General features: G+C 39.2%; 1 protein-coding gene across 1 annotated transcript in view; it reads left to right on the forward strand.

Annotated features, from left to right (window-relative positions):
* CHSY1 (chondroitin sulfate synthase 1) overlaps nt 1-13,209 on the forward strand; it is a 74,967-nt gene that overhangs the window by 12,293 nt on the left and 49,465 nt on the right. The window contains exon 2 of the mRNA XM_082842374.1: nt 1,836-2,331. Within this exon, the coding sequence (XP_082698500.1) occupies nt 1,836-2,331 (496 nt within the window). The remainder of the gene's footprint in view (nt 1-1,835; nt 2,332-13,209) is intronic.

A 13,209-nucleotide genomic window follows, 5' to 3' on the forward strand; every position in this document is an offset into this window, starting at 1 on the left:
GTAAATGGTATAAGACCTGTAGGTCCATTTTAAATCCATAGGCATTAAGGGAAAAACATTACAACTACTATATTACATCCATTCTAAGATGCACTTTTTTTTTTCACATTTTAACATCTCTGAAGTGAGGATGCGTTTTACAGTTGCTCTCATCATGTGATTATGATTGGCTATACAGGCATACCTCGGAGATAACTGTGGAAGTTCCAGACTGCTGCAATAAAGCAAATATCCCAATAAAGCGAGTCATAATTTTTTTTGGCTTCCCAGTGTATATTAAAATTATGTTTATGCTTATCAGACTGGTCTGTTAAGGTGCAGTAGCATTATGTTTAAAAAGCAATGTACATATGTTAATTTTAAAATACTTTATTTCTAGGCCTTTCTCACTTTCTGAGATGGCCCACACTCTGTGGAGTGTGTTTTCTCTAAATAAATCCACTTCTTACCTATCACTTTGTCTCTCACTGAATTCTTTCTGCGATGAGATGTCAAGAACCTGAGCTTCATTAAGTCCTGAAACCAGGAAAAAGCTGAGAAGCAGCCCTGGGACCTGGGATTGCTCAGACCACCTTAAATCAGCTTCACTGCCCCAGCTATTCTGGAAATTCCTTTCTCCGTGGTAGTTGGCTGGGTGCAGCAGCCAATCTGGCTGTGGCGCTCCCACATGGGTCCGTGAGGTCACAATGAGCACTGGCCAATGGGGATCAAGGAACCAGCAACCAATGGCAGAAGGCACTAGTATCGGCTGGGCCAATGGGAAGGCAGCGAGGCACTCCCAGCTGGGTATGGAGAACGTGGCTCCCCCTCCCGAAGAGAAGCTGGGACCCTCGTGGTCGCCTGATCCTGGCGGGTTGTGGGGTTGGGGGGACTCCGGCTCGGTTAGTATCCAGAGAACAGGGAGAAGCGAGCCACCAAAAAAAAAAAACAAAAAAACCCTTTATTTCTAAAAATGCTAACCATTATCTGAGCCTACAGAGCCAACCATCAGCCTCTTTTTGCAGTAGTACCATCAAGGATCGCCATAACAAACATAGTAGTAATGAAAAGTTTGAAATATTGTGACAGTTAAAATTGCGACAGAGACATGAAGTGAGCAAATGCTGTTGGAAAAATGGTGCCGATAGACTTGCTCCTGCAGTGGCTTCCTGCTGCTTTAAAGCATAAAGGCCCCCATCTCTGGAGGGCTGCTAGGCCTTGCAGTTTTCCCCCATCAAGACAGCCACCCCACACACACACTCTGGGTCTGCTTCTTATCCTTGATGTTCACCCGCCTCAGGGAAGCATTCCCCGCTCCCTGTCTGGTTGGTGTCCTTTGTTTGCTCACCTTTCTTGGATAAGTGTATGACTGGCCTCGTGTCGACTCCACATCAGCTGCAGGGTCTGTGTTTTGCTCACCGCTGCATCCCCGTGGCCTAATGCATACTTGGCACTTGATGAGCATTCCAAGAAAATGTATTGAATGAACAATTTTTTAAAAAAAATTTTTTTGTTTTAGAGAGCGGAGGAGTTTGTAGGTAGGGAGTTGGTAGTATCAGAGAATTAACCTGAATATCTAGACTTGGTGCCTTGGCAATTTGGTTTTCAGCCATAGCTAAAACATAGTTATCTGGGAAATATTTTAATACTTCATCATTCTTTTTCATTGGGATTCTTTTGAAAATGAGTTAGGACTTTGCAATACCGGTAGTGTGGGCTTCCGTTAAGGGGAAGCTTTTTATCATCCTTTTGAATGTACATTCAAAGTGATTCAACATGAATCAAGATATGGGAATTTATGGAAATGGGAAGCCTGGAATAAACTGTTCCCTCACTGATGTTTATTTTAATTCCAGAACATGGTCCAAGACAATTCCTGGGAAAGTCGAATTCTTCTCTAGTGAGGGTTCAGACACATCGATCCCAATTCCAATAGTGCCACTACGGGGAGTGGACGACTCCTACCCACCCCAGAAGAAGTCTTTTATGATGCTCAAGTACATGCATGACCACTACTTGGACAAGTATGAATGGTTTATGAGAGCAGATGATGATGTTTACATCAAAGGAGACCGTCTGGAGAATTTTCTGAGGAGTTTGAATAGTAGTGAGCCCCTCTTTCTTGGGCAGACAGGACTGGGCACCACGGAAGAAATGGGGAAACTTGCTCTGGAACCTGGTGAGAACTTCTGCATGGGGGGCCCTGGTGTGATCATGAGCCGGGAAGTTCTCCGGAGAATGGTACCACACATCGGCAAGTGCCTCCGGGAAATGTACACAACCCACGAGGATGTTGAGGTGGGAAGGTGTGTCCGGAGGTTTGCAGGGGTGCAGTGCGTCTGGTCTTATGAGGTAAGAACAGAAGAAAATCTGTTGATTTTGTTACTAGGTCTGGACCAGTCATAGGAAACTATTAGTGATAATGTCCTCTTTAAGGCTTAAAAATTCATATTAAGTTATACATTTTTACCTTGGTTCTTTTAATTTGAATTCTCTCATTACTTTTTCTCTTGGTTTTTAGAACATACCTTATGTACTTTTGTCCTAAAATCTTAGTTAATAATGGCATTTGGGACCCAAAGAAAAGGATTAATACAGGTCACAGTGATACTTTCATGATTTTCCAGAAGATTTATCTAATCTGACTTCTGATTTTGCAGATGTGATTATAAGAGTGTCCCTTTTCTCCCAAAGGTCTGACTTCTCTCATCTGGTCACGTTGACCGACACAGTTTAGAAACTTAAATGTTTGAATTCATAAAATGAGTAATGATGTAAAACAGCCAATAGTATTTGGCTTTGCATATATATTAAACCTTGATTTTTTAACAGTTGTTATGATCTGTAAGTTTGCAATATAGTTGTTCCTTTCAGAATAGGCAGTTTCCAACATATTGATACATCGGTGCAATTTTTTGAAGGAAACCTACTTGGGGATGTTTTCTCTTTAATAGTTGTGGAGAATATGAGTTAGCTTTTGATTTCTCTTTGTTTTTATTGGCAGATGTGCACCTCTTGCCTACAGTTGCAGGATGTGATATTAGTCAGAATGGAAAAAATGATTTAGGTTGTGTTGTTTAGATTGATACACTACTGATAGTTGTGAGGAGCAAAGGGAATTGCTAGACCTTTGCCCAAGAAAAAGAAATGCATTTTCAGATGTAAAGTGTTAGCTTGTCTTCTGAGTTAATTTTCTAAAGTGCTTGTGTGAAGAAATGGTATTCTGGCCTGTACTTGCCTTTCTCCTAGACTTCTTTTTAAATGTCTCCTAATCACACTATTTCTTTAGTTTGAACTTTTAGGGAAGTGGACATTTTCGAGTATACAGGAAGTAGTCTTTGTATAGTTTCCAGTTATAAAAGAAGCATTGTAAATCCCAAATGTGATCTGAGTGAACACTCTAATCTCTTTGTGTACTTCCCCCGCCTCCCCATGCATGGGCCATTGCTCACTGGATCTAGGGGGGATTCTGTTTTCATGGATTTTTGCTGCTAGGAAAGCCGTTTGGAGATTTCGTGCAATTTTAAGCACGATACAGCTGGCAGTATTCCTGCATTTTCCCCATCCTTAATTAAGTAGTTATAACCTTAACAAGTTTCATTATTCTTAAAATGTGTAATGCCTTGTGTATTTTGGAGTGCTTTATGCTGCCCCTGATCTCTGAGAAGCTAGCCTTCCTGCTAGAACTGCAGAGGATAGGTCTACCTTTGAGAGAGAATTTTAAAAAATCTCTTAGTGTTGTCATACTGTTAGATCTTACACGCTGATAGATAGACACCAACAGAGTCAGTACCTTGAGTTTATCAAGAGCTCTGACCTAACATTAGAGCCAAGATAGAGTGAGAAGGTATTGTCTTGGGGGTGTAGGGGTTGGGAGACAGTTTTGGGGCTATTTCCCTTTATTATGATGTAATCGCCAAAGTTTTCTAAGGCCTGAAGTGAGGGTGCTGGGAATCATCCTGTCTGTACACTTGGAACTGCCGGTTAGACTTGACGCATCTGGTAAATGACCTTATTAGCTAAAAGGATCTGGTGGGGGAGGAAGCTCCTTCCCTGGGTCACTCCCTGTCCTTGCCCAGGATCTCCTGAGTCAGCTTCAGATGCTGTCTACTGCTTTGCATTTCCCTAAATGCCTGATGACACATTTTTTTCTAGATACTGCTGGCTTGGTCTCCACAGGGCTTGTACCAGATGACTCTCCTTTTGTGGGAGAATATCTTCTCCCAGAGTGTGGCTTGCAAATGTGGTATTTTTATTATATGCAAATTGTGAGTTTAAGTGTAGTCTAGTTTATCATTCTTTTCCTGTGTGGTTTGTGTTTTTCATGTCTTAAGAAATTCTTCCCTTCCTTGGGTCACAGGAACTTTCTATACATTTTTCTATAAATATAGTTTTGCCTTTCACATGGAGTTCATATCATTTTTAAGAATTCTGTTGGGACATTTACCATTTTATTAGACCTTTGATTTCTTTTCGGTTTCCTTTTTTATTCTAACAGAAAATGCTTAAGAGGTTCTAACCTAAGTCGTCATTAGGATTTATCATTGTGTTCACCACTCAGGCAAGATTAATACCCTCATGTGGATGAGGAACTTTTATTAAACTTTCTGTAAATCTAGTTTCTCCATTAAGGCTCACATTATGAGAAATTATTGAGGTGGAATCTTATGTTAAAGACAATTATGTTAAGCTTTGGGTCTTGGAAGGTACTTTTTTAGCTCTATTATAAACCTAGCCAGAAGGTGTAATTTTTTTTTTGCAAGTCCCAGATAATGTCTTGGGATTACACTTACATAATTAAAGTGGCTCCTCAGGAGCAACTGTCATAATCAAAATCCAGATTCATTTCTAAGCTTGTTTTGACTATTTACTTTTTTTTTTTTTGGCCGCACCACACATCATGTGGGATCCTAGTTCCTCGACCAAGGATTAAACCTATGCCCCCTGCATTTGAAGCACAGTCTTAACCACTGGACCACCAGGGAAGTCCCTGTTTTGACTATTATTGGTGGCTAATTATTAATACATGACTTTAAAAACTTTATTTGGAAATCATTTTAATTTCACAGGAACATTACAGAAAAAAAAAGTGCAAGGAACATCCATATACCTATACCCAGAGTAACCTGTTATCGTTTTACTCCATTTGTGCTATCATTTGCTTGACTGCCCCTCCACCCTCTTCCAGTACAGAGACATAGACTTACCCAACCACCATTTATGGGTAGCTTTCTTTGTGGCCCTTTACTTTAAATAATGTCAATGTATTTTGAGTACAAATAGAGAAATTCTCTTATACCACTACAGTACAGCTTAAGTAAATTTAACATAATGTTGTCTGTAGACTCAGTAAAGTCCTGGTAACAGCTCTTCCTTCTCCATTACAGGCTCCAGCCTGGGGTCTTGCATTTGATTGTCATGTCTCTTTAATCTAGGATGTTTGCACAGCCTCTTTCTTTGTCTTTTATGACCTTGGCATTTTTGTTAAGTGACTTTAAAAATTTCATTTTCATAATGAAAAAATGTGACTGCAATATGGTAACCCATTAGGCGGTTTTTAGTAATGCTTTTCAAGGCTTATTAAAATCTACTGTGAGGACCCAGCAGCAGAGAGAGTGTGGACCTTGAGACTGTTAATGCTGGTGGAAAAGAGGTAGAAGGAGCTGGCAGGCCTGACTCCCCCTTGTCACATGGGGTCAGCATCACTAACTCAAGTTATACCAGTTTTTTTCTTTTTTTGATGAACATTATTGAACAATTTGACACAGTAATTTATTTTATTTAGGCAAATCTATGAAATATTATACTACTCTTTTAATAGGAGGGGACAAAAAGAAAGTTGACCTAAGTAATCTATTCATTTTATTTTTCATTTCTTACTGAAGTATATATATATCATACCTTTGGAAAAGTGCACAGATCATAAATAAGTATAGAGCTCAGTGGATTTTCACAAACTGGACATAGCTATGTAACCAGCATCCAGATCTTGCTTTTATTATTTTAACTCAATGTTTGACTAGGTAGAAAATGATCATTACTAATGAAAGTTAGCAACAAGCATAGATAGATTTGGCAACTTAAAAAAAAGTTTATCTTTTTAATAGCTAATGCTGTCATATGGTTCAGAATTCGAAAGTGCAAAGGGTTTACTAGGATAAGTCCTGCCACCTCTATCTCCAGCCACTGGGTTCCCCTCATGAGTCAGCCACCATAGTGCACCTTTACAGATACAACCTACGTGTATATAAGCAATTAAGTTTGTATATCTTCCCCCTTTTATATGAATGTTAGCATGTTTTACATACTATGCACATCTTGCTGGTTTTCACTTACATGTCTTGGAAGATTTTCCTTTCGGTACATAAAGAGCTTCATCTTTTTTTAATGGATATTCAGGCTATTTCCAGTTCTATTCAGCAGTGTTTCTAACCAGTCATTTATCCTAATGTTTCCCAGTCTTTTTTACATCATGGCACACATGTTAAGGCAACTGCCTCGAGAGGGCTTCTGCTACCCCATCCCCTAACCACTCTACCCGCTCTCTGCAGACCCAAAGGGATTGTTATTTGGCGCATCTAGAACTGTTTGGGATACACCAGTACACCAAGCCACACCAGTTGTGATGTCTGAGTTAACCAGTTAATATTTATTAAGGGATCATTAATGACCCAAGTACTGCCCTCCGAACTGGTAGGAAATTGCAAAAGAAGAATGAAAGATGAATGGCCTTTTTCTCCCTCAAAGACTTTAGTCTAGTTGAGGAGACAAAAACATATATGTTCATGAAATAGTTGAAAAAAAACTTAAAAGTGTAAAACCTTGTGATGCTGATTTTAAATATAAAATAGAAGGGTAAGATCTATGATGTTCTTTTTTTTAAAAATTAATTTATTTTTTAGCTGCATTGGGTCTTTTTTGTGCACACGGGCTTTCTCTAGTTGTGGGGGCTACTCTTTGTTGCTGTGCGCGGGCTTCTCATTGCAGTGGTTTCTCTTGTTGCAGAGCATGGGCTCTAAGGTGCACAGGCTTCAGTAGTTGTGGTGCGTGGGCTCAGTAGTTGTGGCTCACAGGCTCTAGAGAACAGGCTCAGTAGTTGTGGTGCACAGGCTTAGTTGCTCCGCGGCATGTGGGATCTTCCCCTGCACTGGCAGGCGGATTCCTAACCACTGCGCCACCAGGGATGTCCCCATGATGTTCTTTTTATAGGAAGGCATATCACCAAGGGGAATTGGAGTTTAGAGCAAAATATGTGAAAAGAGAAGTTCTTCTTTATTAGTCTGACTGGCTTTTAAAGGAGTATTGAACATCCTTACATCAGAAGCCTGAGATTTTTTTCTTTAATCATAGAAGAAATAATGTTTCTTAACTGCTAGTTGTCTTAGACCTGCTTTGTGTTATAGGGGTGCCTTCCTCATTCCTATAGGCTGCCCATTAACTTACGTGGCCAAGAACCAGGCAGGCCTCTAAATGGCTAGAATAGATGCTCAAATACTGAGCACTAATGCAGCCTGTTTCTTCGAGGCAGAGCCCTTCATGGTCTTATACTGAGCCTTATTCTTTTGTTCTGGCAGTTTGGTGGTTCAATTTCCAAGCCCCTGATAGATTAGAAGGGCAAATTAGCACCCCCAAAAGGGGGATATTATGTAAGGACTGTGTCAGCAGTGAGTGGGAAAGACATGAAGGGAAGTGAAAAATAAGAGAAAGTAAGGCGGCTGTGAAAAGCACAGCAGTCTAAGACCAATCACTGTGTTATTGATTTCTATCTAATTTCGTTCCATATGGTTGGAGAACATACTTTGTATTATTTCCAATTTTTAAAAATGTATTGAGTCTTTTTTATGGAATCACATATGGTGATTCACATATGGAGAATTCACATATGGAGAATCACATATGGTGATTCACATATGGAGAATGTTCCATATGTACTAGAGAAGAGTGTGTATTGTGCTCTTGTTGTGTGGACTGTTGTCTAAGTCTAGTTGATTTTTATGTTGATCAAGTCTTCTCTTTCCTTGTTTGTCTGGCTAGTTCTATCCATTATTAAAAATTGGATATTGAAATCTCCAATATTGTTGAATTCTCTATTTTTCCCTTTTATTATGTCTGGTTTTGCTTCATATATTTTGGGGCTCTGTTGTTAGGTGCATATATGCTTATAACTGTTAGATCTTCCTGATGGATGACTCCTTTTATCATTATAAAATTTCTTCTTTCATCTTTAGTAACAATTTTTGTCTTAAAGTCAATTTTGCCTGATATTAGTACAACCACTCCAGTTCTCTTTTGGTTACTGTTTGCATGGCATATCTTTTTCCATCCTTTCACTTTCAGCCTATTTGTGTCTTTGAATCTAAAGTGTGTCTCTTGTAGAAAGCATACAGTTGGATCACTTTTTAATCCATTCTGCCAGTTCTGCCTTTTAATTGGAATGTTTAATCTATTTACATTTAATATTACTGATAGGATAGGATTTATGTCTCTCATTTTGCTATGTGTTTTCTATGTCATGTCTTTTTTGTTCCTCCATGCTGCTTTCTTTTGTGTTAAGTACATATTTTCTATACATTTTCACTCTCTTGTCATTTCTTTTACTTTATTTTTTGTTATTTTCTTAGAGGTCACCCTGAGTATTACAATTAACATTAACTGATAACAACCTAGTTCAAATTAATACCAACTTAATAACAATAGTATACAAAATCTTTGCTCCTGTATAGCTAATTCTCCCCTCAGTCCTTAATGCTGTTATTGTCATACAGATTATATCTTTCTACATTGTATGCCCATCAACGTAGATTTATAATTAGTGATTTATAATTATAATTTTATAATTTATAAAAATTATAAAATTATAATTATATTTATATAATTTTTAAAAGACAACTTTATGAAGTTGTCTTTTAAACCAGATTAGAGAAAAAAAGACTTATCAATACAGATTTTAAAAATACATTTATATTGTCTTTTGTATTTACCTGTGTAGTTACCCTTATTGGACTTTTTATTCCTGTGTATTTGAGTTACTGCCTAGTGTCTTTTCATTTTAGTTTGAAAGACTTCAGTATTTCTCATGTGGCAGGTTTGCTAGTGACAAATTCTTTCAGTTTTTGTTTGTCTGGGAATGTCCTAATTTCTCCTTCACGTTTGAAGGATGCTTCTGTTGATACAGAATTCTTGGTTGACAGTCTTTCTCAACATTTTGAATGGAGGCTTTCTGGTATCCATGGTTTCTGTTGAGAAATCAGTTGTTAATCTTACTGAGGATCCTTCCTATGTCATAAGTCGCTTTGAGATTCCCTCTGGCTTTCAGGAGTTTGATTATTTGTCTGGGTGTGGCTCTTTATGAGTTTACCATACTTGGAGTTTATTGAGTTTCTTGGGTGTGTGAATTGTTTTTCATCAAATTTGGGACGTTTTCAGCCATTATTTCTTCCAGTAATCTTTCTGCCCCTTTCTCTTTCCTACTCTTCTCTGGGACTGCCATTATGCATATGCTCAGGCTCTGTTTATTTTTCTTTATTCTTTTTTCTTTCTACTCCTCAGATTGGATAATCTCAGTTGATTTACCTTCAAGTTTGCTGATTCCTTCTTTTACCTGTTCAAATCTGTTGTGAATTTTTCATTCCAGTTGTTATACTTTCCAACTACAGAATTTCTGTTTGACTCTTTTTTATAATTTCTCTCTCTTTATTGACTGCCTTTTCCCCCTTTTTTTGAGCAATACTTCCTTGTTTCTTTGCATGTCTCATAATTTCTAGTTGGAAATTGGACCTTTTAAATAATATAAACCACTTTGGAAATCAGATTCTGCCCTCTCTCCATGGTTTGATGATGTTGCTGTTGTTTGTTTAGTGACTTTTTAGAACTTATTCTGTAAGGTCTGTATTCTTTTCGTGTTTTTGGCCACTAAAATCTCTGCTTGGTTTGCTTAGTGGTCAGCTACTGATTGCATGGAGATTTCCTTAAGCACTGGAACGAATAAGTTTTCCAGTCTTTGCTCAGGGGTTCTGTGTATCTGTTCATGTTTGCCTTCAACACTCACCTGACAGTTTTCAGCTCTTCCTTAGCTGCTTCCTGCTTGTGCAGAACCTCAAGGTCAACCAGAGATGAGTGCTTAGGGCCTTCTCAGGTCTTCCCTGGGCATGCACACAGACCCATGCATGTGCATGGCCTTCTGGATTCCCAGGAATACGTTAAAGCTTTTCAAAGCCCCTTATGGACATCTCATACCCCAGCTTTTCTCTTTAAGCTTTTTGGTTAGCCTGTTTTGTCCTGTTAGCCACTTGCTCAGGCAGCATGATGTTCAACAATTACCTGTGATTGTTTTTAATAAATATCTCCCCCCTTCCCTACCAAGAGGCTGTTTGCAATGGGAGGACTGTGGGTCAGGTCAAATAAAGACAGCCTTGCAAGTGAGGTCTTTTAGGGAACCACTAGACAGGTCAGATAATGACAGTTCTCTGGGACTGGGGTTTTGAAGGATCACCAGCCCCATTCTGCTCCCTTCCATGGCTGCCAGATTGCTGGTTTCCACCGTGACTGTGGACTGTTGATTTTCAAACTTACCACATTGCTAGGGATCTGGGAATGGAAATAGGGCAAGTTAAAATGTCACAAAACTCACTGTTCTTACCAAAATTTCGCTGTTATTCTTGCATAAATGCTTCCTGGATTACCTTTGACTAATATCCAGAGTCCTGAAAAGGTTGCCTGAAACTATTTTTGCCCATGATGTCTTTGCTTTTGTAAAGGAGAGAAGTTTTGGAGTTCTTTACTCTACCACTTTTATTGATGTCACCTAAGACCATTCATTATGGGGCCTTAGCTTCACAGCTTAAATTTTGCTTGTTCACAATCAGATAAATCACTGAGTAGCCTCTTACCCTCACTGAAGAAGTCAGGAAATTGTATCCTAAAAATTAGAAAGACTTGCAACCCATCAGTTACAGTATTCACACACATTCATTTTTCAGATTAAGTTTGAACGTCTTCTATGACCAAGAGACTGTTCTTGATGGAGGCAGCAATGCAGAAGGCGAAGGCCCTGCTCTCTTCCGTTCTAGTGGGCTGTGCCAGGTGTAGAGAGAGAGACGGTGAGGGCCAGCTTGTGCATGGCGTGTTTAAGATGCAGCAAGGGGACCGCTGTTGCCCGAATGGCGTAAGCAAGAGGAAAGAGGTGAAGGATGAGGTGAGGTTTCCCCCTCAAGTGCTGGGGGAAACAAGGTAGTGAGTGTTGAGGACATTCTTTAGGGCACAAGAGGCCTAGGTTTGAATCACAATTGATTTGGCTTCATTCTTCGCCAGGTGCATGATCTCAGACAGCAGGTTACCTGCCTTCACTGGACCTTAATTTCCTTTAAAAATGGTATAAGAAATTGTCTACCATGTAAGATAGTTTCAAGGATTAATTGAGATGATGCATATTATCATAGGTAGTGCTTTGGCACAGAGGGAAGGCTCGGGAAATGCTATTGGGGGATATCCTCAAGTGTCTGAAAAATTTAGCCTTTCAGAACTCATTCCCTGAGCACTTTGCATAGATTTTGACCTATATCAACAAATACTTGAATATGATTTGTATTAACAGTGTGGTCTTGGAATCTCTGTTTGCTTTTACAGTTCTGAGAAGACTATTCTGACAGAACAAATCAAAGTTTACCTGAAATGGAGAAATCAGTTGCTTTGGACCTGTAATTATTTTAGTGGCAAGACAAAACCTTCCATAGGTACATAAACACCTCTGAAACGGTTTCACTGTTTAATATATCAGTCTTGTGGTTGTGAGGTGTGGATCTAAAGGCAGATAGATACGTCTTCATTATGTTCAAGTTTGGTAGGAATATCTTAAAGATATTCTAGGCTTTATATATTAACCACCTTTCTTACTGGAAGCTCATAATGAGGCATATTTAACTTATGTTTAGTTGACAGAAAAGGGCTCTTAGCCACATTATCAGAAGATGGGATCCATATATCTTTATCTTAAAATATAGCAGAAGAACATTTCCTGTATAGTTGAGAAGATTGAGATCACAGATGTCATCACCCCAATTCTGTAATAAACCGACAATCTACCTTCTAAGTCGTATCTAAGTATTCAAAGTGCTGTACAAGCCATTTTGAGATAACAGGAATAAAATGAGCTCTAAAACTTACTATCACTATGTGAAAATGGACTAATCTATATGAAAAATACCTCACTACCTAATAATAGTAAACCAACAATAAACCAGGGCAAAATAATATAAGCTATACAGGAAAGTGTGGAGGACCTGTGGAACAGTTAGAGCGGGGCAGGATGAATTGGGGGTCAGTGTGGAGGAGGCTTGTGTTGTCTGGGTCACCCACTTCTCTAAATGTTGCTGGGTTTCTAGACTGTTATGAACAATCAGGATGGTGTCCTGTCACATTTGTATGAGGTCTTAGGATGGCAACAGCAAAGCTTTTTAAAGTTTTTAATTCCAGTATTATCTTTTCAAACTGATGAGACTTTCTGGTCTCCAAAAAGTGACAAGTGAGGAACAAAGGCAAGAATGAGCCTGATGTCAGAGGTGAAGCCGCTAAGGTTTAAGACTATGTTGTAAATCAGTCTTTCTAAAACTTGAGTGATGTGGGACCTTTTTTCAGTGGGAAAATTCTGGATCTGTGCATGTTTATGTTCATATGTGTGTCTGTGTGTCTGCGCGCGCACACGTGAGTCTGTGTGCATGTGTGTGTGTGCATGTGTGTGTGTTATGTGTGTGTCTGTGTGTGTGCTTCAAGCAGTAGCATTGCGTGTAGTTCTTATATCAGGTTGCTCTTTCTTAAAAGAGAAGCCATCTACAAGAGAATCACTTGAGGTGTTTGTTACAAAGCACATTTCCAGGCCCAAACCCAGAAGCAGCCTCTTGCTGGTGTGGCCTAATGATCTGCACTGTTTACAGGCTTCTCTGGTGATTCTTCTCCTTGCTCATGTTTAAGAACCATCAGTGCCATTTATTTACCCTTAAAACATTTCTCATGATCCATGTTTTGGAAATAAGTAGAGACCACAGTTGTTTTAGTTAATTGGCATCATCACATTTAGCCCCTGTCCTGTGCAGAGCTTCATCCTGGGTAGTGGAGAACACAGAAAAGGAGTTTAGACCTTTGTCTTACTGGTAAGGAACTTAGAGTCCAGTTGGTAGGGAAGCCAAACTTGGCACAGAGTATCCCCTCATCATTTATGTTTGGCAGGCTAATGCT

The sequence above is a fragment of the Leucopleurus acutus genome, assembly GCF_964270905.1.
Source record: "Leucopleurus acutus genome assembly, chromosome: 1".
NCBI classification, from domain to species: Eukaryota; Metazoa; Chordata; class Mammalia; order Artiodactyla; family Delphinidae; genus Leucopleurus; species Leucopleurus acutus.